Genomic DNA, 21705 nt, shown 5'->3' with positions numbered 1-21705 from the left:
GTTTACTTAATGCACCACAAATTTGACATCCGTTCTCTCTTCCAATCTTTCATTCATCTCATTGAAAACCAATTCTCCACCACCATCAAAATCATATGAAGCGATAATGGGCTAGAGTTTCACATGCCCACATTTTATTCACCCAAGGGTATTGTCCACCAAACCAACCGTGTCTCCACTCCTCAACAAAATGGAGTGGTTGAATGCAAACATCGTCACCTTCTCAGTGTTGCTCGCTCCCTTACTCTTTCAAGCACATATGCCTACACATTTCTGGGGGGATACTATTCTTACCGCCTCCTATCTTATTAACCACACACCTTCTCCCGTTTTGGGTGGTTTATTTCCTTATGAAAGATTGCTGCATGGTGTCAAACCCACACATAATCACTTAAAAGTATTTGGGTGCTTGTTTTTTGCTTCCACTCACTCTCAGAACCCAGCCAAATTCGACCCACGAGCCATCCAATGTGTCTTCCTTGGTTACCCATATGGTCAAAAGGGTTACCGAGTCTATAATCTTAGCATACACAAAGTCTTTGTTTCATGAGATGTCATTTTTAATGAAGATATCTTCCCTTTTGCCTCTTCTAAACCTAAACCTACAGAACCTATCCTACCTTGTCCAGTATTTTCCCTTGACCATATTCTAGATGACCCGTCTTCCATTCCATCACCATCACCATCACCATCACCATCAACATCTACTTCTCCAGTGCCCTAACGATCTAGTCGTCCCACTCAGCCACCAACATACTTAAAGGATTTTCATGTGGAACAAGTTCTACCATCTTGGCCCACTCAATCATATGACTCTGCACTGGTCTGTTCATTAGGTACTCCTTATCCTCTCACTAATTACCTTTCTTATTCCTGCTTAACTCCTTCTCACTGTGCCTTCACCACAGCTATCTCTTTTTCCAAAGAACCACAATCTTTCTTGCAAACCATGACTGATCCAAACTGGCGTACTACTATGCGTGTTGAGATTGATGCTCTTGAGCTCAACAATACCTAGATCCTCACTCTTCTCTCTCCTGGTAAGAATACTATTGGATGTAAATGGGTCTATAAGATTAAATACAATCCAGATGAATCCATCGAACGATACAAGGCTCGCCTCGTTGCCAAGGGTTACAATCAACAAGAAGGCATTGACTAAACTGAGACATTTGCTCTAGTCGCCAAGATGACACACCATTCTGGCTCTTGCTTCCACGCATAATTGGCATCTTCATCAGCTTGATGTCAACAATGCTTTCCTCTATGGAGATCTGGAAGAAGAAGTATACATACAGCTTCCACCAAGGTTTGGACAAAAGGGGAGACTAGAGTATGCAAGCTCTTTAAGTCTCTCTATGGCCTTAAACAAGCCTCGAGGCAATGGTATGCCAAGCTCTCATCCACCTTTATTGATGCAGGATATTCACAGTCTAAGGAAAATTACTCACTTTTCGTCCGATCCCATAAGAACAATCTCACTCCCATTTTAGTATATGTGGATGACATTATCGTTGCAAGAAATAGTTTGGAGCATATCAATGCAGTCAATAAATTTCTAAGCGACCACTTCAAGCTTAAAGATTTGGGAATTCTATCTTAAAGGAAGTATGCCCTTGAGATACTGGAAGATGCTGGCTTCCTTGGAGCTAAACCTAGCAACTTCCCCATGGAACAAAACCTCGCACTCAGCTAGAGTGAAGGTGAACTCATTACAGATCCTTCATCATATAAACGACTTGTTGGAAAATTGATTTATTTGGCTATCATAAGACCAGACTTAGCCTATTCAATACATGTACTCAGTCAGTTTATGGACAAGCCACGTATACCACACTTGGATGCAGCATATAGAGTCTTGCGGTACATTAAGAAATCTCCAGGCCAGGGGCTTTTCTTGTCGGCATCTAGTGAAATCCAACTCCATGCATACTATGATGCATATTAGGCACGCTGCAGGGACACTAGATGATTAGTTACCAGGTATTGCATCCTACTCGAAAAATCACTCATTTCTTGGAAGACCAAGAAGCAAATGGTCTCTCGCTCCTGAGCTGAAGCAGAGTATAGATATATGACCTCTACATGCTGTGAGGTCACTTGGTTAAAATTTTTACTCTCAGATCTTGCAGTGACATATTCTTAACTAGTCAAACTATATTGTGATAACAAAGCCGCTATACATATAGCCTCAAATCCAGTGTTTCATGAACGAACCAAACATATCAAGATAGATTGTTATGTGGTTCGAGAAAAACTCCAAAATGGGATCATTCAAACAATCCATATGCATACAAGCCAGCAACCCGCTGATTTATTTACCAAAACTCTTGAACTCGCACAATTTAACTACCTACTCAACAAGTTGGGTGTTATAAATATTCGCGCCAACTTAAGGGGGAGTGTTGAGGAAGACCACAAATAAAGGAGCAACACATGAGACCCCAATTACGTGATATTTTCTTTAAAAAGGGTCAGCAAATCTTCTTACTATAGAAAGGAGCATAGAAATGGATTTAAGATCGATTTTGTATTTACTCCATCGTTCCCCAATTATAAGTATAAATATTGATTGTAAGTTATTGTAAAATACATAATTGAATAGAATTATTATTTTTATATTCTTCTTCCTCTAAATCTATATTTCTTTTATTCCTCTCGTCCTTTTTGCTCTGATTTTAACACTAGTTTTCCTATTATTTTTGGTGAGTCAATAGATGGATAAAATACTTCGGTAAAAATTCCTTCGTTTCAGCCTAGAAAGAGGCGTCCTCTAAGAACATATTAATGGTTAAAGAGGCCAAAAAAAAGAAAGAAAAAAGAGATATAATAAGGCTGGCCGTGGGGCGTGGACTTCTATTTGATCAAAAAAAGAAAACGGGGAAAAAAAAAAAAAAACCCACAGCGCACGCTCGGTGCAATATCTCTCTTGTCCAAAAAAATCCAAAGTTCCGCTGCTTCCGCGCTTGGCTTCTCTCGCTCTCTCTCTACGGTTTGGTTGAATTCCAGACCCTTTCCATTGTCAGGTAAACCTACGACCTTCTTCGTCTTCTCTATGTACCTTGATCTTTTTATTTTTCAACTGTTAATTCATGACTGAGTATCACCGATTTTGAATGTTCTGTTTGCTTTAACGGAAAAAATTTTCCATGGCAAAGTTTTCCCGAGAAAAACAGTTCGAGTTTTGTTGAGGTGTGCATATATTGTTTAGGCACTCACCGAAAAGATATGTCGATGAGTAAATTAACTTCGTGGAGGTTTGAATTTGTTTTTTCTTTAAAAATGGAAGCTTGGGTATATATTTTATTAAGAACAAAAACAAAGGAGTGTATATTTTCTCGGAAAAATCTTCCTGCAGCGTGGAAAGGACGCAGCCTATTAAGCATACACTTCTGAATTCAATTGATTTTTGAAAGTTGGGTTCTTTATTTTTGCGTTCTGAGCAGGAATTGCTGCTTTCTGTCAATATTACATAATTTCGGATTGCTGTTAATTTGGTATTGAAGATGTAGGAAGGGCCAGATTTGTAGAGACTGAATTAGTGAAACCCATGATTATTTCACAGCTCATTGCGGGAGTTCCTATTGAACAGTATTACAGTCCTTCGCTTTTATTTGATTTTTTCTGTTGTTTTTGTTTGGTTGCTTCTTCTTTTGGCATCCCTATCTTCATAGAGGTGGGATTCCTCTCTCTTTCTTGAAGAGAATGAAACATTGATCTCTATTGCACGATGTGATACTTTGTTTGTAGTGTTCGAAATCAACATCCTGGTGTTGTGGGAACTGAGATAATCACAATGTCTCTAAAAGTGAGACAAGGCTACTTGCACCATGGATCGCTAATGAAAGATATTGTTTAGGAGCTATGATTAGAATCCTGGAAGATCAGAATATTGTTATGTGAAATGATGTTGTTGTTGAATGAATATTCAGTAAGATATTAATGATAAACATGAATACATGCATTGAGCAGAAAATTTGACATGGTGAGGGATAAATTTCAAATGGATTCTCAATTTAGTGAATATATTCAAAGGGCTAGTGGGGATTTTTGGTCCATATGACAGGAAGTTGAGGTTTAGGGGTTTGGAGTATGGAATGGTGGGGAATGGGAGGTTAGAATTTGAAGCAGCCTATGTTATTGTGGAAAACAGTAGCAATTTCTTCTGTTACTGGCTCAACTCTGAATTCTAGCACATAAGGATTGTAAAGCTATACTTCATTGGGTTGACAAGTTTGTGTTAGAAGATGGAAGGAGAAAATGAGAAGATATGTGTTCGATAATGTGCAGTTCAACATGAAAGAGAATTATTATTTTTATTTGCATGTTAAGATAACAGTATATTGTTGAGTCTATTTGAATAATAAAAATGATTAATGAAATGCAATTTAGACAAATAAATCAGGACATCACACGGTTCACACCAGGGCCATGTAAATTTTATTGTCTTTTTTAAGTAGAAGACATTTTGAACCATAGGGTGCTGGGTTTGACATCAGATATGGTAGGAGCTTGGTGGCAGGATTGATAGCCTTGAAGATTGGCCTCGTGTTGGCTTAAGAGAGGGCTTTCAACATATGATATGTGAAGTTGATGTCTCCTTGTTATATCTGAATTAACAGCCTTAGCTCAGACTCAGATTCATATCATAACCATGCCATTGACCATTGCAAAAATTTATTAAAAAATGAATTGGAATTCCATCTTCAACATGCCCTCAAAAAAGAAACTAGGTGCTCTCAAGTACTACATGCACTTTCCTAAAGACTAAATTTGCCCACACCAAGGAGTGTGCAAATGGGTTCCTTAGTGAATCATTTGATATATAAATGGACCATCTGAGCCTGGCTAATTTTTTGGCAGATTGCACAGGTGAAAAGAATCCGAATATCCTACTTCAATTAAGTTTTTTATGATGTAGGAAATTTGTGCATGCAAAATTTTATTTGCAGACCACAAAATTTTAGACACCAGGTTTGGGGGTTTTGAGGATATGGATTTGTGTGTGTGTGGATTTACTCTGGTCTAAATCCACACAAATCCCTCCGAACTACAAGTTCTGGAGTGCCCATACATAGGGGAGAGTATCGGAGAAAGAATGTCTTTTTTTCTCATCTGCTAATAGGTATTTAAATAGAAACAAAAACACACTTGAATAATTGTGTCTCAATGAAATTAAAAGCAACAGTAATTTTCTCTAGAGTTATTGTGTCTCTAGAAATTGAGATTTAAATTGCTATTACGGTTGCAAACTGCCACATGACTCAAAACAAGATACACTAAAGCCTCGCCTGGCCCCTGCGCGTCTCAAATGTGCCAAGTGTTAGTTGCTCAACTAAAATGTCACAATGTGTGATTAGCGCACTGCAACCTGCTGCACACATGCCTTACAAGTTATAAGGCATGGGAGGCACACACTTATAAACACTTCTTTTTTCCCTTGACTTTCCAATGTGGGACAAAGTTTCCATTCATATATCTTAAAAGTAGCGTGTGTATGTTGCAGTTTTGAAAACCACATTGAGAAGTCCAAATGATTTTGAAAATTTTCGATCACTCCCTTACCAATTTGCAAAATGCATGAAAATTTTTTGTAAAAGCTTTGAAAGTTTTGTGGGTAATGATGTATTGCAACTTGCCACTAACTAGTCAAATCTAATCAATAAAATCAAATCGAAGTTAATCTACTACCCTTGGTAGACATGACTTTGAACTGTTATGATTAACCACAAATGATTTTACACACAAATTTTCAATATATTTGCTGGATTTTTGAAAAAAATTGACACCTGGATTAGCCTTGTGTTTATATTTGGTTTCATGGGTGCTCTAGAGTTGACTCTAGCAAATTGAAAGGGGCACCACCTTCGGCACTCATATATGTAGATTTATGTTAATGCCCGTCTAATTCAAGCACTCTTAAGTCTATGAAGAACATACAACTAAACTTTGTCCTACCAAGGTACCAAGCACTATTAACCTCGAGATACATTCGATTCAGTGCTTCAACCATTTAATGTGATGTATTTTGCTTATTGAGCTAAAGAACTTGATATTGCAAGTTTCAATTTGAGTTTCTATACAGTGATTAGTAGAAGGGACTTAAAAACTCATCCTTTTTACAGTCTTGAAGTCTTTAGTCTTTTATAAGTTTTTCCGTAAGAGGATATGACAAGATATTATAAAGGCTATTGTTATTACTGCGCATAGCTATGTCATAATTTGATATGTCAAATTTTGTATATAGACTTTACTATAAGATCTAGACTATTGTTATTACTGCACATAGTTATGTCGTAATTTCATATGTCAAATTTTGTATATAGACTTTACTATAAGATCTAGACAAAGTATTCACTCAAAACGTATTGATATTGACAGTCCTAAAATTCTAAAGGCCCTCATTTTGTTAAATTTTTTTTGAAAGAATCTTGGCTTGAAGAATAACTTGTCTAAGAGTGGGATCACAAGCATCAATGTGGGTAGCAGGATTTTGGAGGGGTTTAAGGCCATGACAGGTATGCTATCATGGAGTGGCCACTTACCTATCTTGGTCTGCTTTGTGGAGGAAATCCAAATTCCATGGCTTTTTGTGACCCAGTGATTGAGAAAGTTGGGAGAAAGTTGGATAGGAGGAGAAAGGGGTACTTTTCCTTAGGGGTTCATACCAGGATCATTGGTGCAACTCTCTCTAACATTCTGATTTACTTTCTTTCTCTTTTTAGGGTGCCCAATAGGGTGGCCAGGATTCTAGAGAGGATGATGAGTGAATCTCTTTGGTCAGAATCCGGGTATATTAGGAGATATCACCTTGTTAGTTGGGAGGTTGTTAGGAGACCAAAATCTTGGGGGAACGGGGGCTGAGTCTTGGGAATGCAGATTCCAAAACCATTGCTTTAACGAGAAAATGGTTGTGGAGGCTCCCTTTAGAGGGCAATTCCTTATATAATTAAAATTAAGTGTGGGGTGCATCAAAATGCAACAGACTCTAACCACTTCTCGTGCTAGTCTTGGAAGTTCGTATCCCAAGTTGCTAGTCTTTTCTTTCATCTTACCCATTTCAAAGTTGCAATGGTTATGTGGTTTTGGGAGGACCTTTGGGTGGGATAGGGTTCGCTCGATCATTTCCTCGCTTGTATAAGCTTTATTCCCTCCATAATGCACCTATCAGCGCCTTTCTTTCTACTAAGAGGGGCTTTCGCTCATGGGTTTCCATTTCTTTAGGAATTTGAACAAAAGAGAGGTTGTCAAATTGACCACTTTACTTAATACTTAGGATCATTTTGTTCTTTCTAGGTGGGGTGCTAAGACAGTGCAAGTAGGTGATTCATCAGGACATATTCCCCCTAAATCCTTTTTTTCTACCTCCTCATAGTCTCCCACACCCATCTTGTTTCCTTGGAACCACAATGTCTTGGGGGCTGGAGTCCTATTCAAGATTCAAACCTTCATCTGGACAGTGACTGATGAAGATAAACGCGTGATTTATTTCAGATCAAAATGCCTTTCATGACTCTCATGTGATATGCCGCAAGTCCAATGAATTGAATGCTCACCTTTTCCATCACCATAGGGTTGCTATGCATCTCCGGAGTGCTTTTTTCTCTTGCCTTGCGAGGCTTGGGGGCCTCTTTGGGCTGTGGGTGAATTTTTTCTTGTGAGTTATTGTGGTCTTAGTAAGAGCGGGAAAGAGAAGTGCTTTGGCATAGTGCTGTGTTTGGTACTTTGTGGACGCTTTGGGTCAAAAGAATTGCAAACATTTAATAGTTGCATTACTTCACTGGCTTTGTTGTGGGATAAATCTGTCTTTCTAGCCTCTTTGTGGGTACGTTCTTTGAGTTTTTTTAGGGGCTTGCTGCTGCCCAATCTTTTTAGGTATTGGCGGGCAGCACTTTTGTAGTTTACTTTGCAAGATTTTGGCTGTATTTCAGTCTCGTCTCGGGAGGACCTCTTGTCCTCCCTTCTTTGCACATTCTATTTCTGGTGTTAATAAATTCTTTTTCTTATCCCCAAAAAAAAAGAAAAGAAAAAAAAGCAGGAGGGCCAAGAGATCCTTGCAGAAAAGTGTAACGTTTTATCAAGAAACTTAGTAAATTGATGAGTGGCTGATGACAGGAATTGCAAATATAAGGTAGGTTAGACGTGGCAAATATGTGGTTCATTTGTTATTCTCTAGAAGTGTTTTGAAAGTTAAAATTTTGTTCTATTTCTTGTGAGCCATTATTGAACAATATTTGCTTTATGCTTTGGGCATTGTGACATTGCATGCATGTTAGGTAGCATTGTAGGAATCGCAATGGGGATTTATCTTGGAACTTTCATTTTATTTGTGACTTGAATGTTAGTGAGACTAAAATTCTTATTCTAATGATAACTGTTCTTGACTCTATTCATTTTCCAGCGTGGGGATGGTGGATCTTAGATTTTGGATTTTGGATTCTTCTAGGAAATTTTCTTGTAATTCATTTTTTATTTATCTCATGTATGGTCTTATTCTTGTACTTTTGCAAAGGGATTGGTGAGTGGCATTTTGATAGCTTCCAGATTACGCTTTGATTTTCTTTTTTGTTACTGGGGGATGTCTTATCTCCCATTTGGTATATGCTTCTTTTATTATTGTTAGATTACCACTTCTCCTAAAAGGTAGGCAACAAGAGTAGAGCCCGGGTCCTGGCAAGGATAGCTCTGATACCATGTCAGATTTAACACTTCACCTAAAAGCTTAAGCTTTTAGGTTGTGGGCTTACAGTATATTGTTTAAATGAAGATGAATGAGATCTAGGAAAAAAAATAGCTGGTGTCTTTCTTCAATATTTAATGAGGCAATGGTTTGTTTAACATCACTTATATCTCTGCAAAGTGAATGCTTAGTAAGCAAGTCTTGTTTTTTAGAGAAGGAAATTGCAGCCTCTGTCAATTATTGGATTGAAATTTCAGGGATTCTGATATTGTGATCTGCTTAGGCAGTATGTGGTTGGATTGATTCTTCTTTTTTCCTTGAGCATTAAAGAATGCTTGTGAGAGGATTGATTCCTCTCCGAATTAATCTTACCCTCTGGTGATGCGTGTGCTAGTAGTGGTATAATATGCAGAATCTTTTTAGTAAATTTGAGAGCATCTTATGTTGGATAAAATATTCATTACAGTAACCCTGTAAGTTTTTACTGTCTGGAAATTAGCAAGTTTTAGATTGGCGTTATCTTTCTGTTATTTCTTACATTATGTTTGTTCTTTCCTTATAATTTATTTGTGAAAGACAAAATGAAAGAATCACAAAACAGGAAATTACAGTGTGTAAGGCAGCGACGAGAGCTGCTTGTTTGTTCCTGTGAACTGAGGATTAATATATGATATTGGCTTCTGAAAGAGCTGATATGGCGGTTGACTCTAACCACAACCAGGCCCAGCTACTGCTCGGAGAGTACATATTAGTGGATCCTTTTATCCACTACATTTCTGTTATTTTCGGCATTTTGTGTTGCAAGATGGTATGTAACTATTCTCCATTTAAATGGTTTTAGTATATATATATATATATTATGCATGTGTTGTCTTTTGACTTAAGTAGCAAACTTTTCTATTGGCTAGAAGTTTATGTATTACCTTTTGTTGCTTTTGGATTTTTACACTATCCCCTGCTTTCAGGTATATGATCTTATGCATTTTATCAGCACAATTTACTTCAAGAGCCATTCTAGCCTCTCAAAAGTGCAACAAATTGAGTGGAATAACCGGTGATTATACTTGGACATAGTTACATATATCTACACACATATACAGATTGTGGGCGTGTGTATAATCCAAATCTATGTATGCTTCCATGCTTAAAATTCTTATAATAATTCTTCACTGGTTTTGCAGTGCTATATCTACAGTTCATGCCATTTTTATTACCATTATGTCTTTATATCTAGTGTTCGGGTCAGATCTCTTTTCTGACAACCACCTTGCTGGCCTTATTACTTCTAGAAGTTCACCACTCTCTACATTTGTACTGGGGGTGAGGTTTTCCTTCTTTTCTTTTCTTTTCTTTTTTCTTTCGAGTTCAGTCATTTTTTTTTTTTAGATTTGATATGTTGAAATATCATTTTCTGTTCTTGCTTGTTTTTAATAGAGTTTTCTTTGGTTAGAAACTTAGAACAAACTGTTCTTTTCAGGAGTATACAGACATTTTGTTCATCTTTTTGGATAAGAAAAATGTATTGACTATCCAAAAGGGTACAACTGGGAGAGGACAAAAAGTTATACAAGATAGTTAAAAAACAGGTACAAAGAATTACATTAATGCTGCCTTCAAATTCCTAACCCACTCAGGCAACGACAATCCCTGAAAAAAACTGAAAGGGTGGGCCCAAAGCGAGGCCAAGTACACAGCCTTATACCACAACAAGCAAGGAGAGGTAGTTAGATTGTCCTTGAAAATTTTTGCATTCCTTTCTATCCATAAGGTCCAAAAGATAGCGAAAATCGCGTTGTTCCAAAACTCGACCCTTCCTTTTTTTTTTTTATCAGTAAAGGTAAATGTATTGCTCAAAACTGAATATTTACAGCTACACTGGGCATACCCAGGAATCCAGACTCTGAGCATAACAGAAACAACATGGTAGTAAAAGACCTACCAAACTATCATCAGAAGTTTCTAGCCTTACCAACAAAAAGGCATCATTTAAGAAGTAAGAAACATATTAAATTTATCAAAAACTGCTCTAAATGTGTACCTTTGAATAACTCTAGTAAGCTCCTGCGTCGATATGATCTTGCCCTCGAATTTCCTCCTGTTCCTGAAGTGCCATAATAAGTAAACAGTAGCCGCCAAGCATATCTTCTTCCCCAATGATTGGATCCCGGTACCTCTAGCTTCTTTATGTAGCCATTTCAGTGCAGACTTCAAAGTGGACATTTCTCTAGTTATGCCTAACCAGGCTCTGATCTGATTCCACACTTCTTTTGTATAACTGCAAGTGAAAAGCAAATGGCCATTTGTCTCCAATTCTGAATTGCAGAACACACATTCCTTGTTTATGCCATCCCTGATAATTTTGTCATTTGTAGGTAACCTCCCTTTGATTCCCAGCCAGCATGCTTTGGGATACTACCACATTTCCAGACTTCTTTATGCCATACTTCAGCTCTCCCTTTGTTCCGCCAATACTCGTAGACCATAGATGAAGAGATTTGCCCATCTACTACCCATTGTTTTATCAAGCTTTCAGCTGCTACACAACTACCTTCCTTCTGAACCAGGCAGTTTTTTAGGTCAACTATTTTTTTCCATAGCTGAGAGTCTTCATGTTTAGCCTCTACCTCCCAAAAGTGTGATCTTTTATGTAAATCTGATGCATCCATTTAGCCCAAAGTGTGTCTTTATTACTTTGTATGTTCCATAAGGCACGGGTTAGAAGAGCTTTATTCCAAGACTCTGGATCAAAGATCCCTAGGCCACCTTCCTTTTTTTGTAGACACATCTCCTTCCATGTAATCGGGGGTTTCTTCCTACCACCCTAGAAAAAAGCTCTACATAATCTTACTACATGGTCAAGGACAGATTTTTGTGTTGGGAAGATGGCTAGCCAAAAACACTATACACCCTGTATTACTGAATTCACCAACTCCAGCTTACCTGCCTAGGATATTGTATGAGATGGCCATCCTTGTAACAATTCAGTCACTCTGTTAATCAGTGGTGAAAAGTGCATTTTATTCAGTCTAGAAGCTGCCAGTGGGATGCCCAGATATGTGAATGGGAAGCTCCCTTCCTGAAAGTCAGTAAAGCTCCTAATTTGTTCCAGCTCCACTGCCTTCACTCCAGCATGAAAAAGGTTTGATTTTAGATTGTTAGCATGCAATCCTGAACATTTTGAAAATACATCAAGACACTTCAGCAATGCCCCCACTGAATTTGAGTCTCCTCTTGAAAACATAACCAAGTCATCTGCAAAAGCTGGGTGGGATATTTTCAGTTGCTCACATCTAGGATGAAATTTGAAATTTCTGTTCAGTTCCAGTCCAACAAGCAGCCTTGATAACTCTAGTCCAATTACAAACAAAAGGGGGGAAAGAGGATCCCCTTGTCTGAGTCCCTTCTTCCCTTCAAAGAATCCATAGTATCCACCATTAATTGAGAGAGAATAGCTGGTAGTAGTTACGCACTGGTTCACCCGATTAATTATTATCCCCGGGAAGTTCAGTTTAATCAACATCTCCTTTATGAATTTCCATGACATTGTGTCATAGGCTTTCCTAAGATCCACCTTTAGCAAACACCTAGGAGAGACTCTTTTCCTTGCATATTTTCTCACAATCTCTTGAATTAAGTATATGTTTTCAATCATGCTTCTTTGCTCAACAAATGCAGACTGAGCTGGGCTTACTATTTCTTGAAGACATGGCTTGATTCTCCCTGCAATAATTTTTGCTATCACTTGTACACAATGCTGCGGTAGGAGATGGGTCTATATTCGTTTACAGTGTTGGCATGTTTTGATTTAGGAATTAGAGCAATCACAGTATGATTGAATTGCTTCAGCAGTCTACCAGTCATAAAGATTTCAGTTACAGCATTTACGAGATCTTTACCTGTTAAGTTCCAATCTCTTGAAGAAGCAGGTAGTAAACCCATCAGAACCTGGAGATTTGTTATCCCCTATACTAAGGTGAGCTTTCTTGATTTCCTCTTCTGAAATAGGGGCTACCATTTGGGCAGCTTGAACTTCATTTACAACTTTTCCTCTGGCCACAATCTGTGCATCAATGCCCTCTGTTTCATCCTCTTTTCCCAGCAGGTTTTTGTAATAATCAATGAATTCATCAACAACTTGTTGCTGGGATATTGTCCTTTCACCATTTTCTTTTATTACAGCAGAGATGTGGTTCCTGTGTGCTTGCATCTTCATCAGAGCATGAAAGTAAGATGTCCCCTTGTCACTATCTCTTAAATATTTAGCCTTGGCCAGTTGAGATAGGAACTGTCTATTAGCTTCACGGAGTCTTTTAGCCTTAATCTTCTTTTCTGTCAGTCTTCTTTGGATTTCTAAGTCCCCTGGTGAGTCATGTAGCAGCTGCTGGTCTTCAACAACTTCTTCCATTGCAGATTCTGCTTTTTTTTGTGATATGAAAAAAATGTAGAGAGTTGAGGTTCCTGAGGGGCTGTTTCAGTGCTTGGAGTTTTTTTATAAATCTGAAGTGAGCATATCCCCGAATATTCAACTCCCATCCCTTCTTAACTACCTCCTGAAAATCATCATGATTCACCCGCATGTTAAAAAATTTAAAAGGTCTCCTTCCATAATTCTCTTCTTCGAACAGAGAAATAATACATGGGGAATGATCAGAATGAACTCCAGTAAATTTAAATTCTGCATGAGCATTATACTCTGAACTAAGCCATTTATGGTTTACCAAAGCCCTATCCAGTTTACACCAAACAGTACCGTTGGACCAAGTAAGGAGGAATCCTGAAGAATTCAAGTCCATTATACCAGCTTCACAAAAACTATCATTTATATCCTTCACTTCATGAGCTGTGATTGGAGCCCCGTTTTGCTTCTCATCTGGAGACAGTACACATCTAGAGTCCCCCACGACTAACCAGGGATCTGGGGTACAGTTGAACTCAGTGAGCTCCTGCCAGAGTGGCCTTCTTGCTACTATAGAATTAAAACCATATATAAAACTCACAGCAAAACAATTTGTTGTTATTAAACAAGTAACCTTACAGTGGATAACTTGAGCTTTCATCCCCAGAATCTGTACCTGAACTCTTTGGGAATTCCATGATACCAGAATCCTTCCTGCACTATGTTGATCAAAATTGTTGGCCTGATTCCAAGTGCTAAATTTCTTGTTCATCATCTTCTCCAGGTTTTCAATAGATAATTTGGTTTCCTGGAGGCAGAACATGTCAACCTTATTTTTCCTGATGAGGTCAAGAACCCCATTCTGTTTCAAGGGGCTGTTGAAGCCGCTTATGTTCCAAGTGATGATCTTCATTATGCATGTGAGGGGCCAGACACCCCTCTTCTTATTTGCTTGATTTACAGCCCCTCCTTCATATTCTTCTTATTTTTAACCTGCATAAACCCATCCTCATTATTCTTTTGGGTCTGCCTGTCATTCTTCCTTACATTTGAAGGTCAACTCAGAGCTGGAGGGCACAAATGACCTCCTTACACATCGGGAGAGCTTTACCCTGACCACCCTCTTCCATCATTTCAGAATCTCCAGCAGCAGAGATCCCTTGCTCTTTATTTCCAGGCCAGCGTTCCTCTGATCCTTTCTTACCAACCTGATCAATCTGGTTACCAGGAGAAAAAGACCTCATCTCTTCAACAGGTACCTTTTCAGAGTTCAGAACATGTCTAGCATAACTGTTATCCTCCCTAAGTCTGATAGCATTTTCACTTCAAGAACCAGACTCCAATACAGCTTGAAATCTGTTGCCAAAGTCAGCATCCAGGTACTTCTCTTCTGTAAATTTCTGATCTACCCCCTTAGGCTGAGCTGAGTGAACAGAGAATCCACTCACACTCAGTACGTCCTCCTCAGAGTTCAGGTATAGCATACCAGAATTATTCACACCGCCTAACCTGGAATCACAGTCCTCTGACATGCCCAATATATGCTCTGTTTGGAATCTATTTCCAAAATCAACATCAGGACACAGGAGACTCCCAGGGCTCCCCATTGATTTGTTTACTTTCATATTTCTGTCAGCCACATGGCTATTACCAACTTCCCCCGCCCTCTTGTTATCAGAAGAAGAAGAAGGAATGTCACCAACTTTGAAGCAAAGTTTGTGTTTGTTTCCAGCTTCCTGACTTTCTACTGCTTTTCCTTCCTTGGCACTGGTGTTGCCAACATTTGCTGCAAAGCCAGTGTGATTCCACGAGGCATCCATCCTCCTATCCTGTTCATACACCTTTGTGTTCTCCATGTATTTCATTTGAGCTTCAGTAGGTTTATCAGTAACATCCTTACCAGTGTTCTTTGGTACATACCCTTTTTTTCCATTCTTCTTTTCCTTCTCCTCCCTTTCTTTCTTTATACTGCAGAAGTTTTCCGAATGCCCCACCACTTTGCAAAGAGAGCAATAACAGGGTAGGTTTTCATATAGCACCTCTTGGTGCATCTCCTCATCGTCAGGCAGCAACACCTTCACACAATATTTTAACTCCTTGGCTACATCAACTTTGACAAGAACTCTGGCAAAGGAGATTCTAGTACAATGAGCCGTAAGTTTGTCTGCGCATAGGGGCCTCTCAATTTCAGAGCAAATTTTCCCTAAGGCCGCTGGTGTCCGCATTTCGATTGGGAGGTTCTTCAGTTGAATCCATACAGGAAGGATGGTTCTGTGTTCTGGTTCAAATTTGAATTTTTTGGCATTCTTTTCAACAGCAGTGTTCTTCCATAAATTGCATATGGGCCCTTCTGCAGGATACAATCAAGGTCTTCCTCGTTTGCTAACTTAAAAACTATCCAACCATCATTATGGCACACAAAATTAACATTAACCTTCCAAGATGACATCAACTTATTCAGAGCGTCCTTACCTGGGAACTTACCAGCTAAGTAACCCACCAGGCATCTAAGGTATGAAGACTCCGGGGCTAGGTCAGAGGTCTCCAGTCTAGCTCCAGCTCCATCAGAAGTGAAAGCTGGAATGGGGATGCACCATTCTGGGTTCCTATTATTTGCGAACAGTTCAGACCAAGGAACACTCTTATTGTTCTGGGTGATCATCCTTACGTTTTCTCCTTTCACAATCTGGGCGTAGCTCATCTTATTTCCAGTTTGATTACATTGAGTGTCCGGCACCATTTCCTCCTCTTCCATCTGTTCACCATCCTCAGATTCCAACATCTCTATTGTATCCTGCGAACCCAGTGTAGCAGACAGAGGGTTTCTCATGATCTTTATCACAATCTATGTTTCCAATTCAACTCACCAGTCCCAGAGCATCCATAATTTTTTCACTGTAAACCATCGGGGTAGCTGCACCTTTGTTACTGGGGGATGAGTCATCCGAGGAGTCGGAGGGGCATGCAGGTAACCCAAACTGATTCTGATGGAGAGAGGGAGTATGCATGCTCTTAGACTCTTGGAATTTTCGATCAGCTTCTTTTGAAAGTCGCAGGTATTCTGCAAGTATTTCCTTGTCCTTCTTCTTTCTCCATATCAGTCTGTTAGCCCCCTTGAGTTCAATATATTTAAGTGCCTTAGCAATCTCTTCCTTTGATTCAGCCATATGAATGTGTTTACTAGCCACCCTTCCACCTCCCATAGCCGCCATTACCGATTACCACTTAAGAGAACAGAGTGCATGAAGAAACACGTATCTGAAGGAGGCAAGAAGCATGCAACGACCCAAACAAGAAGCACACCGATAAAGCTACAGGCTGTCACCAAACCACACCGCAACCCACACACAGAGAGGCAGGCATGTGGCATACACCAGCAACTGGCACTCCACGTGGCAGGGCACACAGGAAGAAGCGCCGAGGAACAAAAGACAAGCTGCACTAGAGAGCAATAAAACCAAATTGAACATGAGCAATAAAAGCACTGACCTGACACCAACATGTGGTAGCCACCTGCGAGGAGAGATGAAGCACACCAACCCGAACCACACAGGCACAATTAATGCCCACACAGGAACCTCAATAACTTCATGTAGAGACACAGTCACGTGGAAGCCACCCACACACCTAGGCAGAAGAATCTGACACGGCACGAGGAGACCCAGCAACTACGAATTCAAACTTCCCGCCCACAAACAGTAGAACATGAAATTGAGACACCAGGAACGGATCAAACAGGTGCCCGAAACCCAAACTGGACCAAGAACATATGAACAGGGGATGAAACACAATGAACAAACACCCAAAGCGAACCGTTGAAATAAAAACCTTCCTGACCAGAAAAAATCCCGAAATCAGATAAACAGATGGAAATATACAAGATAAACTCTGTAGCGGCCACCACGAGGGATTAGAATCAATCCTTCCAAGAACACAGCTAACAGAGTACTAGAGCTCAACTGGAAGGCCACACGTCCTGATAATTCCACCATCATTCAGGAGATTACCGATCCACCCCAAATAATACACACACTTGCAGATCCACACTCCCAAACAGTTCCAGGACAGACAGAGGTCCCACTTGTAGGGGTCAGTCACCAAGAATACCACTCGCGAAGCTCCCGAAGGCCAGAACACTCACATAATCAATAAAATCACCCCTAGAAACTCAATCCGAGAACCAAGGATGACTAAATCCTCCTTCACAGGAAAAATCTTTCAATCAGAACCTGTACAAACCACAAGGATCCTTCCCAAGAACAAGCATCCAGCCAGCGGACGTGCACTTCCCTTAGAGAGAAGAGAGAGCTTCTCTCTCTAACACATCCATGGCTTTCGTGCTTTTATCTGTTCCTCAAGAGACATCGCCTGCACTGAACCCTAGTATCTCACCACAAGGAAATAGCCCACCACCGCAATGGCACCCAAGCTTCATCAACCAGATAACAAAGCATTCCAGAGATGTGAAGCCACCTTGCAGTGAAGGAAGAGGAGAGCATTCATTCAGTAGCCTGATGACACATCACATACAAGCAGAGTTTTTTTTTTTTTCTAAATTATGTTTTTCCTTGGCACGCAAGCACGGTCAAGGGCCTTGGAGGGCCTTCAGCATCATCCAGATGGAAGCCTGAACCTTGAAAGGAACTTTAGCTTTTGCTAAATGATGTGGCTCCAAAGGAAAGGGATTGGGGAAGGTGATTGATGGTGCGGCACAAAAACTGTCCTGTGCTGTTTTGGAAGTACCAGCTGCTAAGTTTTCACATGTTTGGCCCACTTGTCCTATGCTAAGCCCATGTGTGCTGACATTGACTTGGACTGAGGTAAGATTATGTAGACCGAAGACTTGTGCTGCTAGAAATCAGAACCTGGGCTGCTCATCTGGTCCGTCTTTCCTGTTTTGAGCTTCAAGCTACTTGGCAGACTCACATTAGCCAAACCCATGTGAGCCATAAGATCATGGGCCCATTGGACCCATAGGGTTAGCTTTTCCGTGGAACAAACATGAACAATTTTGCAACTCTTGTTTTCAATTTTTAACTGAATCGGAGGACCCTTCTCTCCCTACTTGTCATTATTTATTTTGAGTCATAATAATAATAATAATAATAATAATAATAATAATAATAAAATTTTAGAATATTTTCAGAAAAATGAGAAAAAATACTACTAGTTTTATCTAGATGGGTGACTTAGACCAACGTCTCTGTAATATTATACAGGACTGGTGTAGTATTTTTTTTTTGTAATATACATATATACATAACAGCAACAACATACCAAGAATTCCTATTGGTGACCACATGAATCCAAATTAACTTCCACTTGATGTCCACATGATTCCTTTTCCTCCAATTTACAGTATACATATATACACACAAATAATATGGTGTCATGCTGTGACCACAGTTTAACCCAGTCATTGACTGGTCTGATTGATGTAGGACTTTACATGGTTAGTTATCAGTTCAGGTTTTAAAACCATGACAACACAGACACACACGCTGTAATCCAGTCTAATTAATTCTAGTCCTTCCAGTGTCGTAGATTGCTCCACATTTTAGAGACTCTGGGCTGACCACATGAGCTGAGGGCGAAGCTAAAAAAAAAATGGATGGCTAAACACATCAAGTAGTGCAAATAGCAAACTCAAAACACACTCCCACAGTGAACTGGTGGATTCACTCATTTTGACCGGCATTTGTGAGCTTGTGCTTCATTGCTGGGCTCCATGTTTGCTGGGTTGATGACCCAACTAGTAGCTGGCTAATTCCACTAACGTTATTTGGTCCAATGCAGACTGAACCTGTTCTTGAAATCAAAATGAGCCATGAGGTGAGTTGGTACCAGACTAATTTCACTATTATTTTTTGACACAAATCTTCCTGTGCCATAGGATATGGGTGAAAAAATTCCAAAAAATATATATTTTTTTAAAAGTGTTGCTGTTTATTCTGTTAATTCCCTGATTTGTAGCTGATGAAATTGACAAGATTAGTAACATTTATTTTGAATTTTTTAGATATTTCTTTATTGTTGGCTTCTTCATCTTGTTTTTCAATTAGAAAAATACAGTTCTGAGAATGTCTGGGTAGGTTGTGTTCCCACCTTTTATGCATTACAGCATGCCAGCATCTGGGAAGAATGGAAATCCATGATTCATCCTGTATTTATATTCGCTTTTCTATGTTTCATCTGGCCAAGAAATTTTGTGCTTCATACCTGTGGACAATTTCATGTTTTGTCAGGTTTCTGTTGGTTACTTCCTCACTGATCTTGGGATGATAGTTTGGTTTTATCCTTCTCTAGGTGGAATGGAGTATGTAAGTATATCCTAGTCTAGTCAGTTGCAATCAAACTTATTGTGTTTCTATTTTCCTGTGATGTTTCGTAACACACAAGAAACTTTTGTTTATTGTTGATGATGTTTCTACCCAAATATTAGGTGAATTGAAAGGAAGTCAGAGTTTGATGTAGTATGGAATAATTTTAAATTGATACTAGTTACAAACAATTTACTTACATTTATTTCAGGTGGTTCATCATCTTCTCTCTCTGGTGGCTGTAGCATATGCTATGTTAACTCAAGAGGGTCAGCTTTACACCTACATGGTTCTTCTTTCTGAGATGACAACCCCTGGGATAAACTTGAGATGGTAATGCTCTATTTATGAAGTGATATAACTCTTAACGGGTTTTGGATTTGTTCTCACTTTCTATGCATACCTTGGGTTGATGAAGGTATCTTGACACGGCTGGAATGAAGAGGTCCAAGGCCTATGTCATTAATGGGGTTGTGATATTTTGTACGTGGCTGGTAAGTGTATTCAAGATGTGCTCATATATTAACTAAAGAGGCTTTATTATTATTATTTCTTTTGATGTTATTGAGAGATACATGATCAAGTTTCACATGCGTCTTGCATTAGCTTTGATCTTAACTGTATGAATTACTTACAAGATAATATTATGCTCAGGTTGCCAGACTAGTACTGTTCATGTACTTATTTTACCATGTCTACTTGCACCGCAAGCAGGTAATATATCTTCTCCAATCCCTATAGAATCTCGGGAATTAAGAATTTTACTATAATCCTTCTTTATATTACTGACTAGGATTAATTGGCTTATGTTTTCATTTTTAAAAAAAAAAAAAAAAATTTTTTGAGAGAAATATAATGAAGGGAATGACAAAGAGAAGCATCATGGTGGACATCATTTGACATTTGAGTTATCTAGACTGGAGGTACTCATGATGTCATCGGCTTAGGAGAAAAGAAAATATGGAATCTCACTACCAAAGGCCATTTATGTTAGCGAACACATGCATATTTACATTCACAAAAATCTAGTCTTGCATTGATGGTAGTTGAAAATTTGGAAATGAGTGCGTGTGTTTTTTGCTGGGATTCTGGCATGTTTTCCTGTTGAAAACTTTGTTAGTGACAGTATTCTGAGTTAATTCTCATAATTATTGAAAAACCCAACAATAGATGGCCTCTATATCAAACTCTGAATTGCCTCTCTGAATAAACAGGTTTTTCAGATGCACTCCTTTGGAATATTCTTGATATTTGTTGGGCCATCGGTGCTTTCTGTCATGAACTTGATGTGGTTTAAGAAGATTGCCAGGGGATTGAAGAAGACATTAGCAAAGAGGCAATGATGAATTACACGAACCAGTAACATTTGCAAAGAATTTCATTTGGGTTGAGGTCCAGCGCGTAACCTTGATATATGGCATCCGGGAAAATTGGTTTGATCCAGGTGCAAAATGATTGGGCCAATGCTTGTCGAGCGGGGAAAAATCGAATATCAAGCCTAGTCATATAACTGAACAAATATATTTGGATATTGTTTGGTACGTTTTTTCTTTTTACATATTTGTACTTTTCTATACAAAAATCATAAATTGATCTTATGCTTCAGAGTTGAATACATTTCAAAGAAAAAAAAATTAAATTCATGTTTTGGTTAGCCATGAGTTTAATTAGTTTTGACCAACAAAGGTCACGAGGCCTATTTTAGAAGCATTTTGATCCAAATGGATTTCCATAATTGTGTACAAAGATTTTGTATGGGTGTAAATTTGTGAATTTCTTGTTCCTATTTTGCTATTTCATGTTTAGTTATTGGAACTTTCTTTCCAATTTGTGTTCCATATTTCTGATTGCTTTTAAACACTCTTCCTTGCTCTGCTCTTGATCAAAGTTTTTGGAAAACCATGGTCTTGGAAATAGTTTAGGACGTGCCATTATGTTCTTGGGGGATTACCCTTTTAAAATTGTACCTATGAACTTTACAATGAAAGTGAGAAGAACAAAATAAAAGTAAAATCTGAAAATTGAAAGGTTGTTATTTTTTATTTTTATTTTTCAAATTTAAAATGTATATTTTTGTCCTTTTGGTGAAATAATAATTAAAAATATCTTAACAATAATGAAAATGGATATGAGAAAAAAATTGGAAAACATTATAATAAAAATATCATAATCATTTATTTATTGTATATTTAAGCTCTTCAGTGCTCAAAGAATATTTTAGTCTTTTTTGAATGATTTTTATTATTTTTGAAAGTTTTTAGAAGTGATGTGGATGTTTTACTTTAAATATAATAGCAATCTTATTTTAA

At 38.6% G+C, this 21705-nt stretch overlaps 1 protein-coding gene across 3 annotated transcripts; it reads left to right on the top strand.

Annotated features, from left to right (window-relative positions):
- The first annotated feature begins 2814 nt into the window (after positions 1–2814).
- Positions 2815–21223, top strand: LOC131148895 (uncharacterized). 3 transcript variants are annotated; one of them, XM_058098855.1, is made up of 9 exons: positions 2815–3026; positions 9257–9488; positions 9646–9734; positions 9862–10000; positions 19322–19396; positions 19608–19729; positions 19815–19890; positions 20051–20110; positions 20611–21223. In XM_058098855.1, exons 2-9 carry the CDS (start codon positions 9348–9350, stop codon positions 20737–20739), a joined length of 831 nt encoding a protein of 276 aa, XP_057954838.1. In that variant the 5' UTR covers positions 2815–3026; positions 9257–9347; the 3' UTR covers positions 20740–21223. The 3 variants fall into 3 exon arrangements, with proteins under 3 accessions (XP_057954838.1, XP_057954836.1, XP_057954837.1); XM_058098853.1 differs by having other exon boundaries at positions 2857–3026; positions 9292–9488; XM_058098854.1 differs by having other exon boundaries at positions 2857–3026; positions 9282–9488.
- Positions 21224–21705: the final 482 nt, after the last annotated feature.

This window comes from Malania oleifera, chromosome 2 (assembly GCF_029873635.1).
Source record: "Malania oleifera isolate guangnan ecotype guangnan chromosome 2, ASM2987363v1, whole genome shotgun sequence".
In the NCBI taxonomy this organism is placed as follows: domain Eukaryota; kingdom Viridiplantae; phylum Streptophyta; class Magnoliopsida; order Santalales; family Ximeniaceae; genus Malania; species Malania oleifera.
The sequence above is the reverse complement of the archived record's forward strand: the minus strand, read 5'-3'. Positions and strand labels throughout refer to the sequence as shown.